Source organism: Octodon degus, unplaced genomic scaffold (genome assembly GCF_000260255.1).
Source record: "Octodon degus isolate 3935 unplaced genomic scaffold, OctDeg1.0 scaffold00010, whole genome shotgun sequence".
Taxonomy (NCBI): Eukaryota; Metazoa; Chordata; class Mammalia; order Rodentia; family Octodontidae; genus Octodon; species Octodon degus.
Genome location: NW_004524586.1, coordinates 2,083,012 through 2,097,261, shown reverse-complemented (window position 1 = coordinate 2,097,261; position 14,250 = coordinate 2,083,012). Strand labels below are relative to the sequence as shown.

The 14,250-nt window shown below is 38.9% G+C and overlaps 1 protein-coding gene across 1 annotated transcript in view; it reads right to left on the bottom strand.

Annotated features, from left to right (window-relative positions):
• Hells (helicase, lymphoid specific) overlaps positions 1-14,250 on the bottom strand; it is a 42,310-nt gene that overhangs the window by 1,867 nt on the left and 26,193 nt on the right. Inside the window, exons 13-21 of the mRNA XM_004625489.2 lie at positions 12,456-12,617; positions 11,614-11,753; positions 11,284-11,422; positions 10,054-10,137; positions 9,847-9,966; positions 7,221-7,337; positions 6,728-6,887; positions 3,789-3,885; positions 1,891-1,967 (exon numbers count right to left, since the gene is read on the bottom strand). Coding sequence (XP_004625546.1) covers positions 1,891-1,967; positions 3,789-3,885; positions 6,728-6,887; positions 7,221-7,337; positions 9,847-9,966; positions 10,054-10,137; positions 11,284-11,422; positions 11,614-11,753; positions 12,456-12,617 — 1,096 coding nt within the window. The remainder of the gene's footprint in view (positions 1-1,890; positions 1,968-3,788; positions 3,886-6,727; positions 6,888-7,220; positions 7,338-9,846; positions 9,967-10,053; positions 10,138-11,283; positions 11,423-11,613; positions 11,754-12,455; positions 12,618-14,250) is intronic.

Below are 14,250 nucleotides of genomic sequence, written 5' to 3'. Positions count from 1 at the left end.
AAAAAAAAAAAAATCATTACCAACTTTAAGCTACTAGGAAAATGTTTTGTCCACTGAGGAAAAAGGGAAAAGATGAACTCCAGCATACCATATTACGATACTTCTATCATAGAAAATATAAATACAAAAGGCACAGATTAGCTGCATGCTGTAAAGTAAGTAGCATACAAAGAATTAAGGACAAGTTCTTTCCTTTCTTTATTTTTTTGGTGGAACCAGCGATTGAACCCAGGCCCTTGTGCTTACCAGGGAAGCGCTATTCCACGGAGCCATCTCCCCGGCCCTTTCTTTAATTTTTAATTTAGGGCAGGGTCTACAGGATGTACAGGGTCTCACTACATAGATCAGACTTGTAAAGATTCTGTTTTCAGCCTCCCATGTGCTGGGATTACAGGCACACACCACCACGCCTAGGCTCAGCGCACAGGTGTGTGTGTGTGTGTCACAGCAAGCTGAGGATCAAAGGCACGCACCACCATGCCTAGTCTCAGCGCGCAGGGGGGTGTGTGTGTGTGTGTGTGTGTGTGTGTGTGTGTGTCACAGCAAGCTGAGGATCAAAGGCACGCACCACCACGCCTAGTCTCAGCGCGCAGGGGTGTGTGTGTGTGTGTGTGTGTGTGTGTGTGTGTCACAGCAAGCTGAGGATCAAACCCCAGTCTCTGTACTCTGCTGATCAAACCCCAGCCTCTGCACCAAAGCAGGTGCTTTGGTTCGCTGAGCTATCTGGCCAGCCCTAAGGGCACGTTCTTAATAGACAAATTCTAACTACTGATGGGGTAAGGCAAAAGAAAAAAGCCATTTTACAAACCTTGAAGAAATAACAGCTCTAAGTTAGGGCTGGCCAAATGACTCAGTGGATAATGAGCTATTTGGCCAGCCCTGATGGCACTTAAGCCTAACAAAACATCTAGAACTATTTACATAAACATAATTTATGGACTACATGAATGTTACACGGTTTGAGCAACCAACTAAATGATAACATAAAAATAAAATGGAAAAATAAATTCCAGGATATAGTTTTTGTATTGGGTAAGTAGCTTAGCTCACCAACAAATCAATGACATGGAAAAACAAAACGGAGGTCATATTATAAACAAAGAAAAACAGCAATCAATGCAATTTGGATCCTGGTACAAACTGTAAAAACTTAACATTTTGGGAAATTGGAATGGACTAAATAATAAATGAAATTAAGGTATTACTGTTAATTCTCTTAAATGCAGTAACAACAAAGTTGCTGTTTACAAACATGTCCTTCTTAATAAAAGATGCACAACAGGGCTGGCCAGATAGCTCAGGGGACTAAAGCGCCTGCTTAGGCAGAGTGCAGTGGCTGGGTTTGATCTCCAGCATGCCACGTGGGCCCCAACCCAGGGGCATGCCAAGAAGGCGATGACTGGGCACAGTGGCATGCACTTTTAATCTCAGTGCTTGGGAGGCTGAAAACGGGACAACAATGGGGGGGGGATATGTAGCTTGGTGGCATAAGCACTTGCCTGGCAAGCACACGGTCCAGAGTTCGATTCTGATACCAAAGAGAGAAATGACAATAAATAAAGACTGTCTAAATGCTGTTAACTATTGCGACCAAATAAACTATCACTATCCTTTATGTGTGTGCTTCCAAGTTTCCACAAAAAATAAAAGCAGGAGGGGCAGCAAGATAGTGCAGTGAACTAAGCGCCTGCTTAGGCAAGCACAGGGACGGGGCTCGATCACTGGAGCCGCATGTCGTGCTGGCCACTGAGACTGGTGTGGTGGCGCACGCCTGTGATCCCAGCGCTGGGGAGGCTGAAATCAGGAGGGTCACTGCAAGTCTGAGCTGCCTAGTGAGACCCTGTACCAAAATCATAAAACAAAACAAAACAAAGCATGAAAGGTACTTACCAATAAGGTCACTTCGGTCTAACAACAACTGCAGATCTTTATCACTGATGACTTTCTCTCTTGATCCTTTTATTTCCCTGTAAAACACAGTCATCAAGTGCATTTGAATAAATCTATCCATACTTTTCTAAAACTTAAAAAGAAAAGGGAAAATATCACTCACAGTAACATCACAAAAAATTAAAAACTTAGCAATTGACCAAGAAAGTGGAAGACCTCTATAACGATAGCTAGAGTCCTCTGGAAAAAGAAAAAAAAATCAAGAAGGGCATCAGAAAATGCAAAGATACCCATTTCTGGATATACAGAACCAACACTGTCAGAATGATCATACTGCATTTTCAAAGTTGAACTTCCAAACCTGATGAGGATTTAACACAATCTCAATCGAACTATGAACAGCATTCCTCACAGGAATAGAGAATATCTCTAAAATTCATATGGAACCAGAAGACAGCCAACATCAAAAACAATCCTGAGCAAAGAAAACAAAGCAAGAGGTAACACAACGCTGAACCCCCAAGATATATTAACAAAGCCATGGTGTCACAAAACGGATGGACAATGGAACATAACAGGGGATGAAAAAACAATCCCAGATTCAGGGGCCAAAAGTATACACCAGACTATCTCTAGATAGTCTCTTTAGCAAATGGTGATGGGAAAATTGGCTATCTAAATGCAAAAGATTGATTCTGAACCTATATACTAACCTAAAGTAAAAAAGGATCAAGATCTAAATGCTAAAACAGAATCTGATGGAAGATGAAACTGGTAGAACTTTTTTTTGGTACCAGGGATCAAACTCAGGACCTTATGCTTGCCAGGCAGGAGCTTATGCTGCTATCTCCCCAGCCTTGAAATTAGTGAAACTTTTAAGAGATAGGCAAAGGCATAGGCAAAGGCAAGGAATTTCTGAACAGAATCTTAGCTGCACAGGAAATACTACCGGGGAATCAATAAATGAGACTGTACCAAATGAAAAAGCTTCAGCACAATGAAGGAAACAACCAACAAAATGAAGATAATCTATAGAATGGAAAAAAATTTGCAAACTATTCCTCAGATATAGGAATAACCTAGAATATACGAAGAACTCAATACAAATAGATCCCTCAAAAAAAAAGACCAAATCCAAAAGAAAATCAGACAACTAAAATGTATTAACATTTTTCAGAAATAGAAGTACAGGGGCCGGGGAGATAGCACTAGGTCCTGAGTTCAATCCTCAGTTCCCCAAAAAAAAAAAAAAGAAAAGAAAGAAAGAAATATAAGTACAAATGGTCAATAAATAAATGAAAAAACATTTAGTATCTTGGGCCACTAGAGAAATGTAAATTAGAAAACTGAGATTCTACCTTACTCCACAAAGAATGGCTCTCAGCAAGATATCAGTACCAAATGCTGGAGAGGTTGTGGGGAACAAGGAACCTTTCTTTGTTGCTGGTGGGAGTATAAACTAGCATGAACATTATGGCAATCGGGATATACTTCAAAACACTAAACTAGAAATCCCACTTGGTCCTGCTATTCCCCTTCTAGGTATCTTTCCTGAAAGAGGTAAAGACATCATATTACAATAATATATACTTGGCAGTGCAATTCATAATAGCTAAATCTTGCAAACAGCCTTTAAGTCCATCAATAGATAAATGGGTACACCTCAAGACCAGAATGTAACTCAGACCCACAAGCCTAAATAAAACATGAAAACCGCCACATGAAATAGCGAGATCTTTGTGAAAGGGAAGAGGACCACAGATGGAGGGGGAAGGAAAAGGAATGAAAAAAGATATGCTACACATAAACCAACTCCCTATGAGGAATGGAACTGTTCATTAGGTTTCATAAAAATGTAGTAACAAAGACTTTAAAAAACTAAATCAAAGAAATCTTACCTTTCATAATCTCTAGATTTTAGTAATTCCATTAATTCCTTAGGATCTAGGAAATTCTTAGATTGATTTAATCCTGACTGACCACCTTTGAAATGATCTAGGGGGAAGGGGGAAAAAAAAGCAACATTATTTTTTTTTTCTTGGTGGTACTGAAGATTGAATCCAGGGTCTTTGAAGTTTGTTATTTCTTCAGTTCTTTTAAACATTTTTGATAGAGAACCTAAGTCACTAAGCTGCCTAAGACTGGGTACAAACTGGGGATCTTTCTGCCTCAGCATCCTAAAGTGCTGGGATTACAAGCATGTGCCATCATGCCTGGCTAAACTTCCTTTAATATATTCAAAACACGTCTGAAGGGCTGACTTTTTTTAAGCCAAAAACTGTGAGCATTGGTAAGGAAAACAAGCAATTATAGTTCTTGCACTTTGCTTATGGAAATATAAAGTGATACATTCACTTAGGAAATGTAGCCTTCAATAAGTAAAAATAAACCCTTTCTACATCATTTTTTTTTTTTCTTCCTGGAACCGGGAATTGAACTCAGGCCCTTGCGCTTGCCAGGGAAGTGCTTATTCTACTGAGCCATCTCCCTGGCCCCAATAAACCCTTTCTTTTTTTTTTTTTTTGGTGGAACTAGGGATTGAACTCAGGCCCTTGTGCTTGCCAGGGAAGCGCTTATTCCACTGAGCCATCTCCCCGGCCCCCCCAATAAACCCTTTCTAAATCCCTGGACAAATAAATGTATTATGTCTAAAATGATTTACATAAAAGCAACCTGATTTCCCAGGGATTTAGCTCACTGGCAAAGCACCTACCTGGCAAGTGTAAGGTCCCGAGTTCAATTTCCCATACCTACCCCGAGCAGCTCATTCATAACAAACTCAATTTGGAAACAATTTAGACATCCACTAATAGAAGAATGGGTAAAAATGATTGAGCAAAAAAAAAAAATATATAAAAATCTTAACATAGATGAACCTCAAATTTTTTTAAAAAGTAGCTTTAAAAAACCCCCAGAGGGATGGCCTGATAGCTCAGAGGACTAAAACGCCTGCTTAGGCAGAGCGCAGAGGCCAGGGTTTGATTCCAGAGTGCAGTGCAGGCTCCACCCCGGGGCGCTCTGAGATGGCAATTGAGACTGGGCGTGGGTGCACCTGTAATCCTACTGCTTGGGAGACTGAAAACAGGAGGTCCACTATGAGTCCAATCTAGGCAATGAGACCCTCAACACCCTGTCCTAAATACAGAAAAACAAACACCCCAGAACACTGTATATACATAAAATGAATGGGAAAGAAAGAAAAGAAAAAAGAAACGACAGACAGACAAAAAAGCCAAACTGGGCTGAGGTAGCACAAGGTCTGCAGTTCCATTCCCAGTACCAAAAACAAAAACACTAACTTACAGGATAGAAACCAGAGAAACAGTTGCCTCCTGAGGTTGGGGGAGCATATGGTGTGCAAGCAAACATCCTGGGAAATGTAAACATTCTACACCTGTGCATTTTGATTGTCTATTGCAACAATAAAAAAATTTCAGCAATTAAAACAAAAACTTCCAAATATTTTGTCAAATTTATCTCTTAAAATACTAAAAGCTGAATTAGGGAAAATATAACAGCAGGCAAAATTTACCTAAATTGAAACTACAATTTTTTTTAGCGTATCTATCTGGTTGTTGCAGGGTCTCATACGTAGCTCAGACTCATGGTGAGCCTCCTGCTTTTAGCTTGCCCAGTGCTGCGATTACAGGCCTGCGCTACTATGCTCTGGGGGCAGGGCTGGCGTGGCACATGATGAGCTTGCCTAAGCAGGCACCTGAGTCTGCTAAGCTATTTCACCGGCCTATGTTCAATTTCTTTTTCTTGTGTGGCAGAACTGGGGATTGAACTCAGGCCCCTGTGCTTACCAGGCAAGCACTTAGTCTACTGAGCCATTTCCCTGGCCTCGTATGTTTAATTTCTTTCTTTTTTTTTTGTTCCTCGAATGCCTTCAGGGCACTTTTGGCCAGCAGGAGAGTTGTGAGGTTCGAACTCCAGCAACCTGAGGCTGACAGCTTTGTGGAAGCAGCCACTTAAAGGCCTGAGCTAGGGCCACGCCCCCGTATGTTTAATTTCTAAGCAACATGTAATTTGTATTTCATTATTTAAATTTTGAATGTGCTACAAGGAAACATTTAAATTTATAAAAAAATCTGATTAGGACAGGTTTTATTTTTATCCCCAATGCAAATTCCATCTACAATGTCAATTTTCCACCAAGTCAATTTAATTTTATCTGAAACGTAATCTACCTAATATTTTTCAGTATCATTATGCCTTTTTTCACTTTTCTAGGCCTGACAATTTTTAACTTTCATTCAAGCAGCCACTGATCCATTTAATAATTTTTTAATTAAATGAGTAAAAAGAGAACTTTTCTAGGAAATGCAACAGAAAACTCCCTCAATTAAGTTCTTTCTTGTAGAATCTTTTCAACTTGAAGCAATACATCAGTATAGCACTAATATTCTGAATTTAAGTTACCTTACAAATTTTGGCAAGCATGTATCAAAAATATGCACTGCTGTCATGCCAAGGTCCCTCCGACAGCGTTTAGGGTCTTTCACCGCGACATCGACTCCTCTCCTCCTGCCTGTGTGTCATACCAGACGATCACAGACAGGCTCTAAGGTCACCAACTCACCTGCACTGCTAGCAGCTCCACATTTCCCACTGCTAATTTAATCCTGGTACACCAAGGAGCACTTTTATAAAGAAAGTAACAATGGGGGCCGGGGAGATGGCTCAGTGGAATAAGCGCTTCCCCGGCAAGCGCGAGAGTCTGAGTTCAATCCCCGGTTCCACCAAAAAAAAGAGAAGAGAAGAAAGCAACAGTGATGATAACAAAAATTTACAACCAACAGCCAAAGCAAAGAAGCGCCACTTCAGCAACATTTACTTCGGTGGATGATGAGCTTTTCCAGCCGTCTTTTGGCTGCTGCTCGTTCCACAATCTTCTGGTCGATGGTGTTTGCTGTAACAAGCCGGTACACAACAACGGGCTTTGTCTGGCCAATTCTGTGACACCTGTCCTGGGCTTGAAGATCAGGCTGAGGGTTCTTAGAGAGAAATAACATCGAACAACATGAGGCTGAAGTACATTTAAACTTACACAAGTCAACATTCATGGTACAATGAAAAACAGTTCCAATGGTGCTTTAACTCAATTTATGTGTCTAGAGGGCTTCATAAATTATCATGAAAACATTTCAAATTTTTATAAGCAAAAAACACGTCAAATGATTCTTAGCTAAAACAGATACCTTGCCAAACAGGTTAATCAAAAGTTCAGCATATACATGCAATAAAACATTCAAAAAAGAAAACAAAACAAGAAAAGATTCAAAATTCATAACGAGCACATAATCAGCATTGTTATATTTTCAACTTACCCAGTCACTGTCATAAATGATAACAGTATCTGCTGCAGTCAAATTGATACCCAGGCCACCAGCTCGTGTACTTACTAAGAAGATAAATACATTTGGATCTGTATTGAAGTCGTGCATCTAAAAGCAAAATATATGTTAAAGAAATTATCTGGGACTGGTGATACACATCGGTAAGCTCAGTAATCATAGGAGGCTGAGGCAGGAGGACTCCAAGTTTGGACCCAGCCTGGGCAACCCAGTAAGACTGACTCAGAAAAGCACTGGGGCCAAGTGCGCTGGTACCTATCTATAATGCCAGCCCTTAAAAGGCTGAGCTGGATGGAGGACTTCCACGCGACTGAGGCCAGCTTGGGCTATGTAACAAGTTCAAGATGAGCCTGAACTATAGCAAGATCACCTCAAAAAGAAATTAAAAAAAAAAAAATTCTCTCACACTCACACACCCAAATAAATAAATGAGCAGACATGCAGCACAAGGGGAAGGTCTAGGTTCAATCTCCCAGGACTAACCACCAAACAAAACAAACTTCAACAGACCTGTGTGTCTCTCTTTGGTCCTTTTGAGACAAGATCTCACAGTGCAGCTTGCGCTCACTTTCTGGCTTTGTGTCTCAGCCTCCCTGTGTATGTTTCTTTTCCTTCCTTCCTTCCTTCCTTCCTTCCTTCCTTCCTTTTTTTTTGGTGGAACCGGGGATTGAACTCAGGCCCTTGCACTTGTCAGGCAAGCACTTATTCCACTGAGCCATCTCCTTGGCCCCTGTCTGTGTATGTTTCTTTTTCTTTTTTTAAAGTGTTTCCTTTATTTCTTTTTTTTATGGTCAGCTCAGCCCACCCTGGGGGCGGGGCTGGCATGGCATGTGGTGCTGGGGATCAAACCCAGGTCCCTTCATGCTTGCCTAAGCAGGCGCTTTAGACCACTGAGCTATCTTGCCAGCCCCTCTGTGTATGTTTCTAATTGCCACTTTAAAAAAAAAAAAACAAAAAAACAAAAAACCCCCCCAAAACCCCTATTTTTATGTATTTGGTACAGAGTCTCTCTATGCAGGTTAGACCCACAGTGATCCTCCTGTCTCAGCCTCCCCAGCACTGGGGTTACAGGTGTACACCACCACGCCCGTTTTCTGTGGCTGGCATAGGGCTGCCACATCATGTGGTACTGGGGATCGAACCCAGGTCCTTGTACTTGCTAGGTAGGTGCTTAGATCACCGAGCTATCTCCCCGGCCCCATCCTATTACCACTGTTAAAGGCTTTTCCACAAACAGTCAACTCAACTTTTCAGATCTATAAAACAATGTTAGTAGAATCTGTGCTCATTTTAATTTATTTTCCAAGCATGTTTTATTAAAGAAATCCAAACTTTGCCAAAAGAATCTATCACAAGTTTAAATAAGAATACCTAGGTTGGAGAGAGAGCTCGGTGGTCTAAGCGCCTACATGCCATGCTCAAGCTGGGCACCCAAACCAGGCGTGGTGGTGAAGCCTGTAACTGCAGGGCTGGGGAGGCTGGGACAGGGAGATCATTATGGGTCCTAGCTGTATAGCGAGACCCTGCACCAAATAAATAAATAAAGACTTAAAAAAACCCTCCTAAATTAAAAAATAGTGAAAAAATCTAATAGTAGTTGCTCAGGAAAGAGGTGAAAGGGTAGACAAACTAAGAGCAAGCGCAGAAACATTTCTGGGCTGACAGTAATACTGGCTATTTTGGTAAGGGATTTGGACATACACGCACATGTATGCAAAAACCTATAAATATGTGTAACATTTACTGGACAATTTAACAGAAGTCACTGAAGAAACTACTCTCCTCTGTAATGTACTTTGAAATGCATCAAAAGTGGATAAAATGTTGAGTGGATATAGCAAATGATCAATGTTGTCACAGGTAACTGATAAAAATGTTAGTGTTAGGTACAATGGTGCTTGCCTGTACACCTACCTACCCAAGTTTGAGAACAGCTTATACAACTTTGTGATGTACTGTCTTAAAATTTAAAAAAAGAAAAAAAATTCTTTTTTTGGTACAGGGTCTCACTACATACAGTTTGGACTCAGTGATTTTCCTGACCCAGCCTCCCCAGCACAGGGCTTACAGGCTTGTGCCACCCCACCCCCTATCGGAGCCGGCAAGGCACGCAGTTCCTGGGATCGAACTCAAGTCCAGACCTTGTGCTTGCCAGGCACGCACGCACTTAAGGCACTGAGCGATCTCCCCAGCTGATAACATTTTAAATGGCTGAGTTTAATCCCTAGTGCCAAAAACACAAACCAAAAGAATTTACTGGCAGGTTATAGCTGCTTATTGTAGAATTCTTTTAATTTTACTACACAGTTTAAATTCTCTTAAGAAAATCCAGAGGACAGAAAATTTTGGGGAAAAAATTCCCCATTATTTAATATTCTGACAACGACAGTATAACATTGTGCAGAAAGGTGTTTTGTGTACATACATGCCAACCAAGCTTCACTCGTTAGTACTAAATCAAAATGCTTGTTTTTAATTCTACCAGAAACATAAACCTTATTATCCCTTGACAACTTTCTGTATATTTTGCATACTACTTCACATATCAAGATAGGACTTACAAGAAAGGATGTGGTATATATAACGTAAGCAGTCTTACATTTTTTTCCCTCTCTGAATAGGACATGGACCCATCAAGCCTACTAAAGTTGAAACTTCTAAAATGGCAATAATCCATCAAAATGTCCAACATCCGTGTCATTTGTGAAAAAAGCAACACCTGAAATTTAAATTAATACACTTCAATGTCTTTACTATTTCATAAAATAAATAATCCAACAATAAAAACGACAACTCAAAGTACTACCTTATGACCTCTGCGCTTTAGTTCTGGCAGCATTCGATCCAAAATCAAGAATTTTCCAGAATTTGTAACCAATTCTTCATCAATCTTAAAAGTGAACAAAAAATCCTGTATGTCACTATAATTACTAATGTTTTATAAAAATGAAACACCTCTAAATGTATCTGAATAGCTTAATTTTCAATGATAAAATTATAAAACTTAAAAAATTTCATTATTCTTCTACATTAATCAAACAAAAAAAAATATATATATATATACACACACACACAAACTCAATACCAAAATTCCAGTAGGTTCAAACTTACTGTGCATGTTAAGATTTATTTATAATGGAGTAAACTATATATAAAAATTGCTAATAGAAGCTGGATGTAGTGGTGCACACCAGTAACACCAACACTTGGGTGGGCAGCTAAGGCAGGACAACTGTTTTGAGTTCAAGCCAGCATGGGCTACTTAGTTCAAAGCCAGTTAGAACTATGTAGCAAGTCTGCATCTCAAAAAAATCTAAAAATTGCTACTAAAATTCCTAGTGGAAATTAAGAGACGGGGAAATGGCTCAGTAGAATAAGCGCTTCCAGAGCAAGGGCAAGGGCCTGAGTTCAATCCCTGGTTGCACCAAAAAAGAAATGAAACATCAGAGTTTATAAGCTACTGTATGTTAACATAATTGGGAAGGTGGCTACTGCTGATATGCAGAGGCCAGTGGGTTGCTAAATGCTCTATAGTACATAGGGTATTACCTCAAAAAAAAGGTATGTGACTCAAAACTGCCAGGCCTACGAGCTTTACTTTGAATTAGGATATTTAAAGCTTTAAATTAGGAGTGTAATGCATTAAGCAAGGGGAAAACAAGGGTTACTAAGAAAAGTTTAGCACTATGCTAGTTTTCAATTAAGTGCTGAAAAAAACAAATTCACTCAATTTGAAAGTCTTTAACTGTTTTTTAAATTTTCTTTTGTTCATTAAGCAATGAATAGTCAAGCTAAATATTGAAAGGCATACCAGCAAAGTGATAACCATCTCTAATATAGACAGCAAAAATAGCCCTTACTCTACTCAATTTAGAACTGTTAAGTTAAAGAGACTGCCTCATGGTCAATGGAAGTTTATAATCTTCATATGAAAACAGCACAGTACTCAAGAATAAACCAAGCAATGCAACACTATTCAGTATTTTTAAAAAAAAACTGTAAATCTCAAAATAGCAAATTATTAAACGGTAGTCACCTTAAACTCTTGCGTAACAGGGTCTATAGGGTATTCAATCAGATATGCATGATTACAGCACTTCCGAAGCAGCATCATTATGTTCTGCAGCTTCAGATCTATTTCGGATTCTAGAGGGCCATTCACTTCCCCAACAGGCCTATCACAAAAGTAATGCATGTGTGTGAGAAATGCAAGAAGGTACAATTGAAAGAATACACTTTCTCTTTTATTTCCTGGTGCATGCTTGCTGCGTGTAACTACACTCACACGGGGAGCTGGCGCACACACACACAGCTGGTTTTACTTTCCCCCCTTCCTCCCATCCTCATGAAGATTTTAAACTCACACCTTTCTCTGCCTATTTCTGGCTGTATTTGACTGATCAATTTTTCCAATTCATTGGGAAACTCATCTATTTTGCTGTAATTTATTGATTTTCTAGTTCGCCGTTTTGGTCGCCCATTAGGACTTAGCACAACTGTTTCTTTCTAAAAGAGAAAAAGTAAAGGAGTATCTGTTTAAAAAGCTATGCAAAGCAGTATTAAAATAATGCCTACTATTTATTTGTACAAAAGTAAGGTTTAAAAAAATAATTTTAAGTTTAGTAGTTCCCAAAGACACGATTATCAGCAAGCCTTAATCTCACTGCCAGACACTAATTTCTCCTAAAGCTACTGACAGTATCTTAAGAGTTAATACTTTCATAACTCAACAGAGAAAAAATTAAAAGATAAAGCTGCTTTGAACTTAAATCATAACTTCATCTCTTGTAATACGGTAGTAACAACAGCTATCTCTTTCAAGTAGTCTGTCAGTACCTTCCTGTAAAGGTACCGAATGCTGGGAGGGCATGGTCTAGTTGGCAAACCTTTACAACAGTAATTCTCAAATGACTGCGCTTGTCAACAAAACATTTCCAAATGTGTTTCATGCCTCATAACTAAGGTTAACCCGATTCAGCAATCTAAATTTTTAACACTCCATATGATCACAAAAAGCAGTGCACAACCACTTAAAATTTCAGCAGGACTAGAACATTAGGAAAACTTTTGCTTTCGGCCTTAACTTCATTTAGAAACAGTATCATCCAACAAGTCATTACGATAGGTAAGTAGCTGTAAGAATGAAATCAGTCACGAAATTTTATTCACCATGTCTCATTTACAGCATACTTCAAACCTGCACTATACCTCACTTGATCCAAACATGTTGGCGATTGTCCGATTCACAATGGCCGTATAGAAAACTTCTTGTTTCTTCGAGAGTGGTGCATAAACCACTACTTCTCGTTTAGGTGGAACTTCAAGAGCAACATCTGATTTCAGTCTTCTCAATAAGAAAGGTGTTAGAATCTAAAATTTAAACATGGACAAATATGTAGTATTAAATATGTCTGTTTCTCAGGGGCCATCATTCCCCACACACTTCTTATCCTGTCTTCCCTTATGCTTATACATGCACTAACAAATCACAAAAGGTAAAATTAAAGTAACTTGAAATTTTCTCATGCCAGATGAACAAATTAGAAACTGGCAGTATTCATAGGACTGCACAATTTTGTAATCATTTAAACACTTTTAAGAGCACATCTTGAGTAATAAATACCAGATGTGAAAGCAACCCTCTTTTGTGGTGTTTCGAGGCAAGGTCTCACTTCATAGTACACTGGCCTTAAACTCACAAGTGCAAGGATTACAGGTGTGCAACACCATGCTCAACAGACTTCCATGTTCCCCTCAAACTTCAGGCTTAAAATTACCCTCCTTCATGATAAATAACATCACGTTCATCTAAAGGCACTAACTTTCTACTATGTAAATCAATATGCACAGTTCAATTTTTTAAAAGTACCATATCAAGGTATATAAATCTTTTTTAAATCTTCACAGTAGTACATGTTTGTCTTTAAGTTTATGTTTGTAAATGACAAAACTTTTAACTAATCATTAACACAGCTGACTACAGATAGAACTGTAAACAAAGACGCAAGTGAGAATTCTAATTTTCAGGTAAATGAATCAAAATTAGTGAAGATTACAAGAATTTCCATTAATTTTAATTTTTACTTATAAATAGTATCTTCTGTAACTATTTCAAATATATGGATTCAGTATTTGACTTGTTTTGCATTTTATAAATATTTGTAAGTGTTCCATCTTTTTTTTTTTTAATGGTCCATCTTAGGTTAACAAACTAGCAATTAATAAAATATGACATGGTATTAAAAGATTTCCAAATCCTTTGATATAGAAAACATTAAGAATATTAAGCAGCTTGACTAGGAAAACATGAAGAGATTTAAAGCGCTTTCCAAATAATTGACTTTATTTATGTACTTATTTATTATTTTCTAATGTATTTGGTACAGGATCTCACTACGCTGCTCGGACTCGTAGTGACCCTCCTGCTTTCAACCTCCCCAGCGCTGGGACTGCAGGTATGTGCCACCAGACCAGGACTTGGAGGTGTGCGCCACCATGCTGGACTTGGAGGCCAAGGCTCAGGGCGCCTGACGGTGGGGCTGGCGCAATATGGGGTGCCTGGGACCAAACCTCAGTCTCGGTGTTGGCCTCAGCAGGCACTTAGTCTTATGAGCTATCTCTCTGCCCCTGACTTTATAAATGAGTTTTTTCTAGATAATTCAATAAAGAATTAGGATCAAATCATAACAGTTATGTTAAGATAAAGTTAAACTGTTATACAGAATTTTCTTACTGCCAGAACAATTCAAAAATATGTCATTTCTTCATAAACTGTTGAATTCAGACAGGTAAATAAACATGTTGAGTTTGAACATGCATGTAGATTATTTAAATCATAATCCTTATATTCACATTTTTTTCAAAATTTTATTGATAAACAACGAGACAGTTTCAAATCAAATCGGAAGTACAGTTTCAACAAATAACACACTGCATATATTCTTCTTAGTGGTTAATTGCTGTATAAGATGCAGACTTGAGATCCTACTTACAAACACCATTA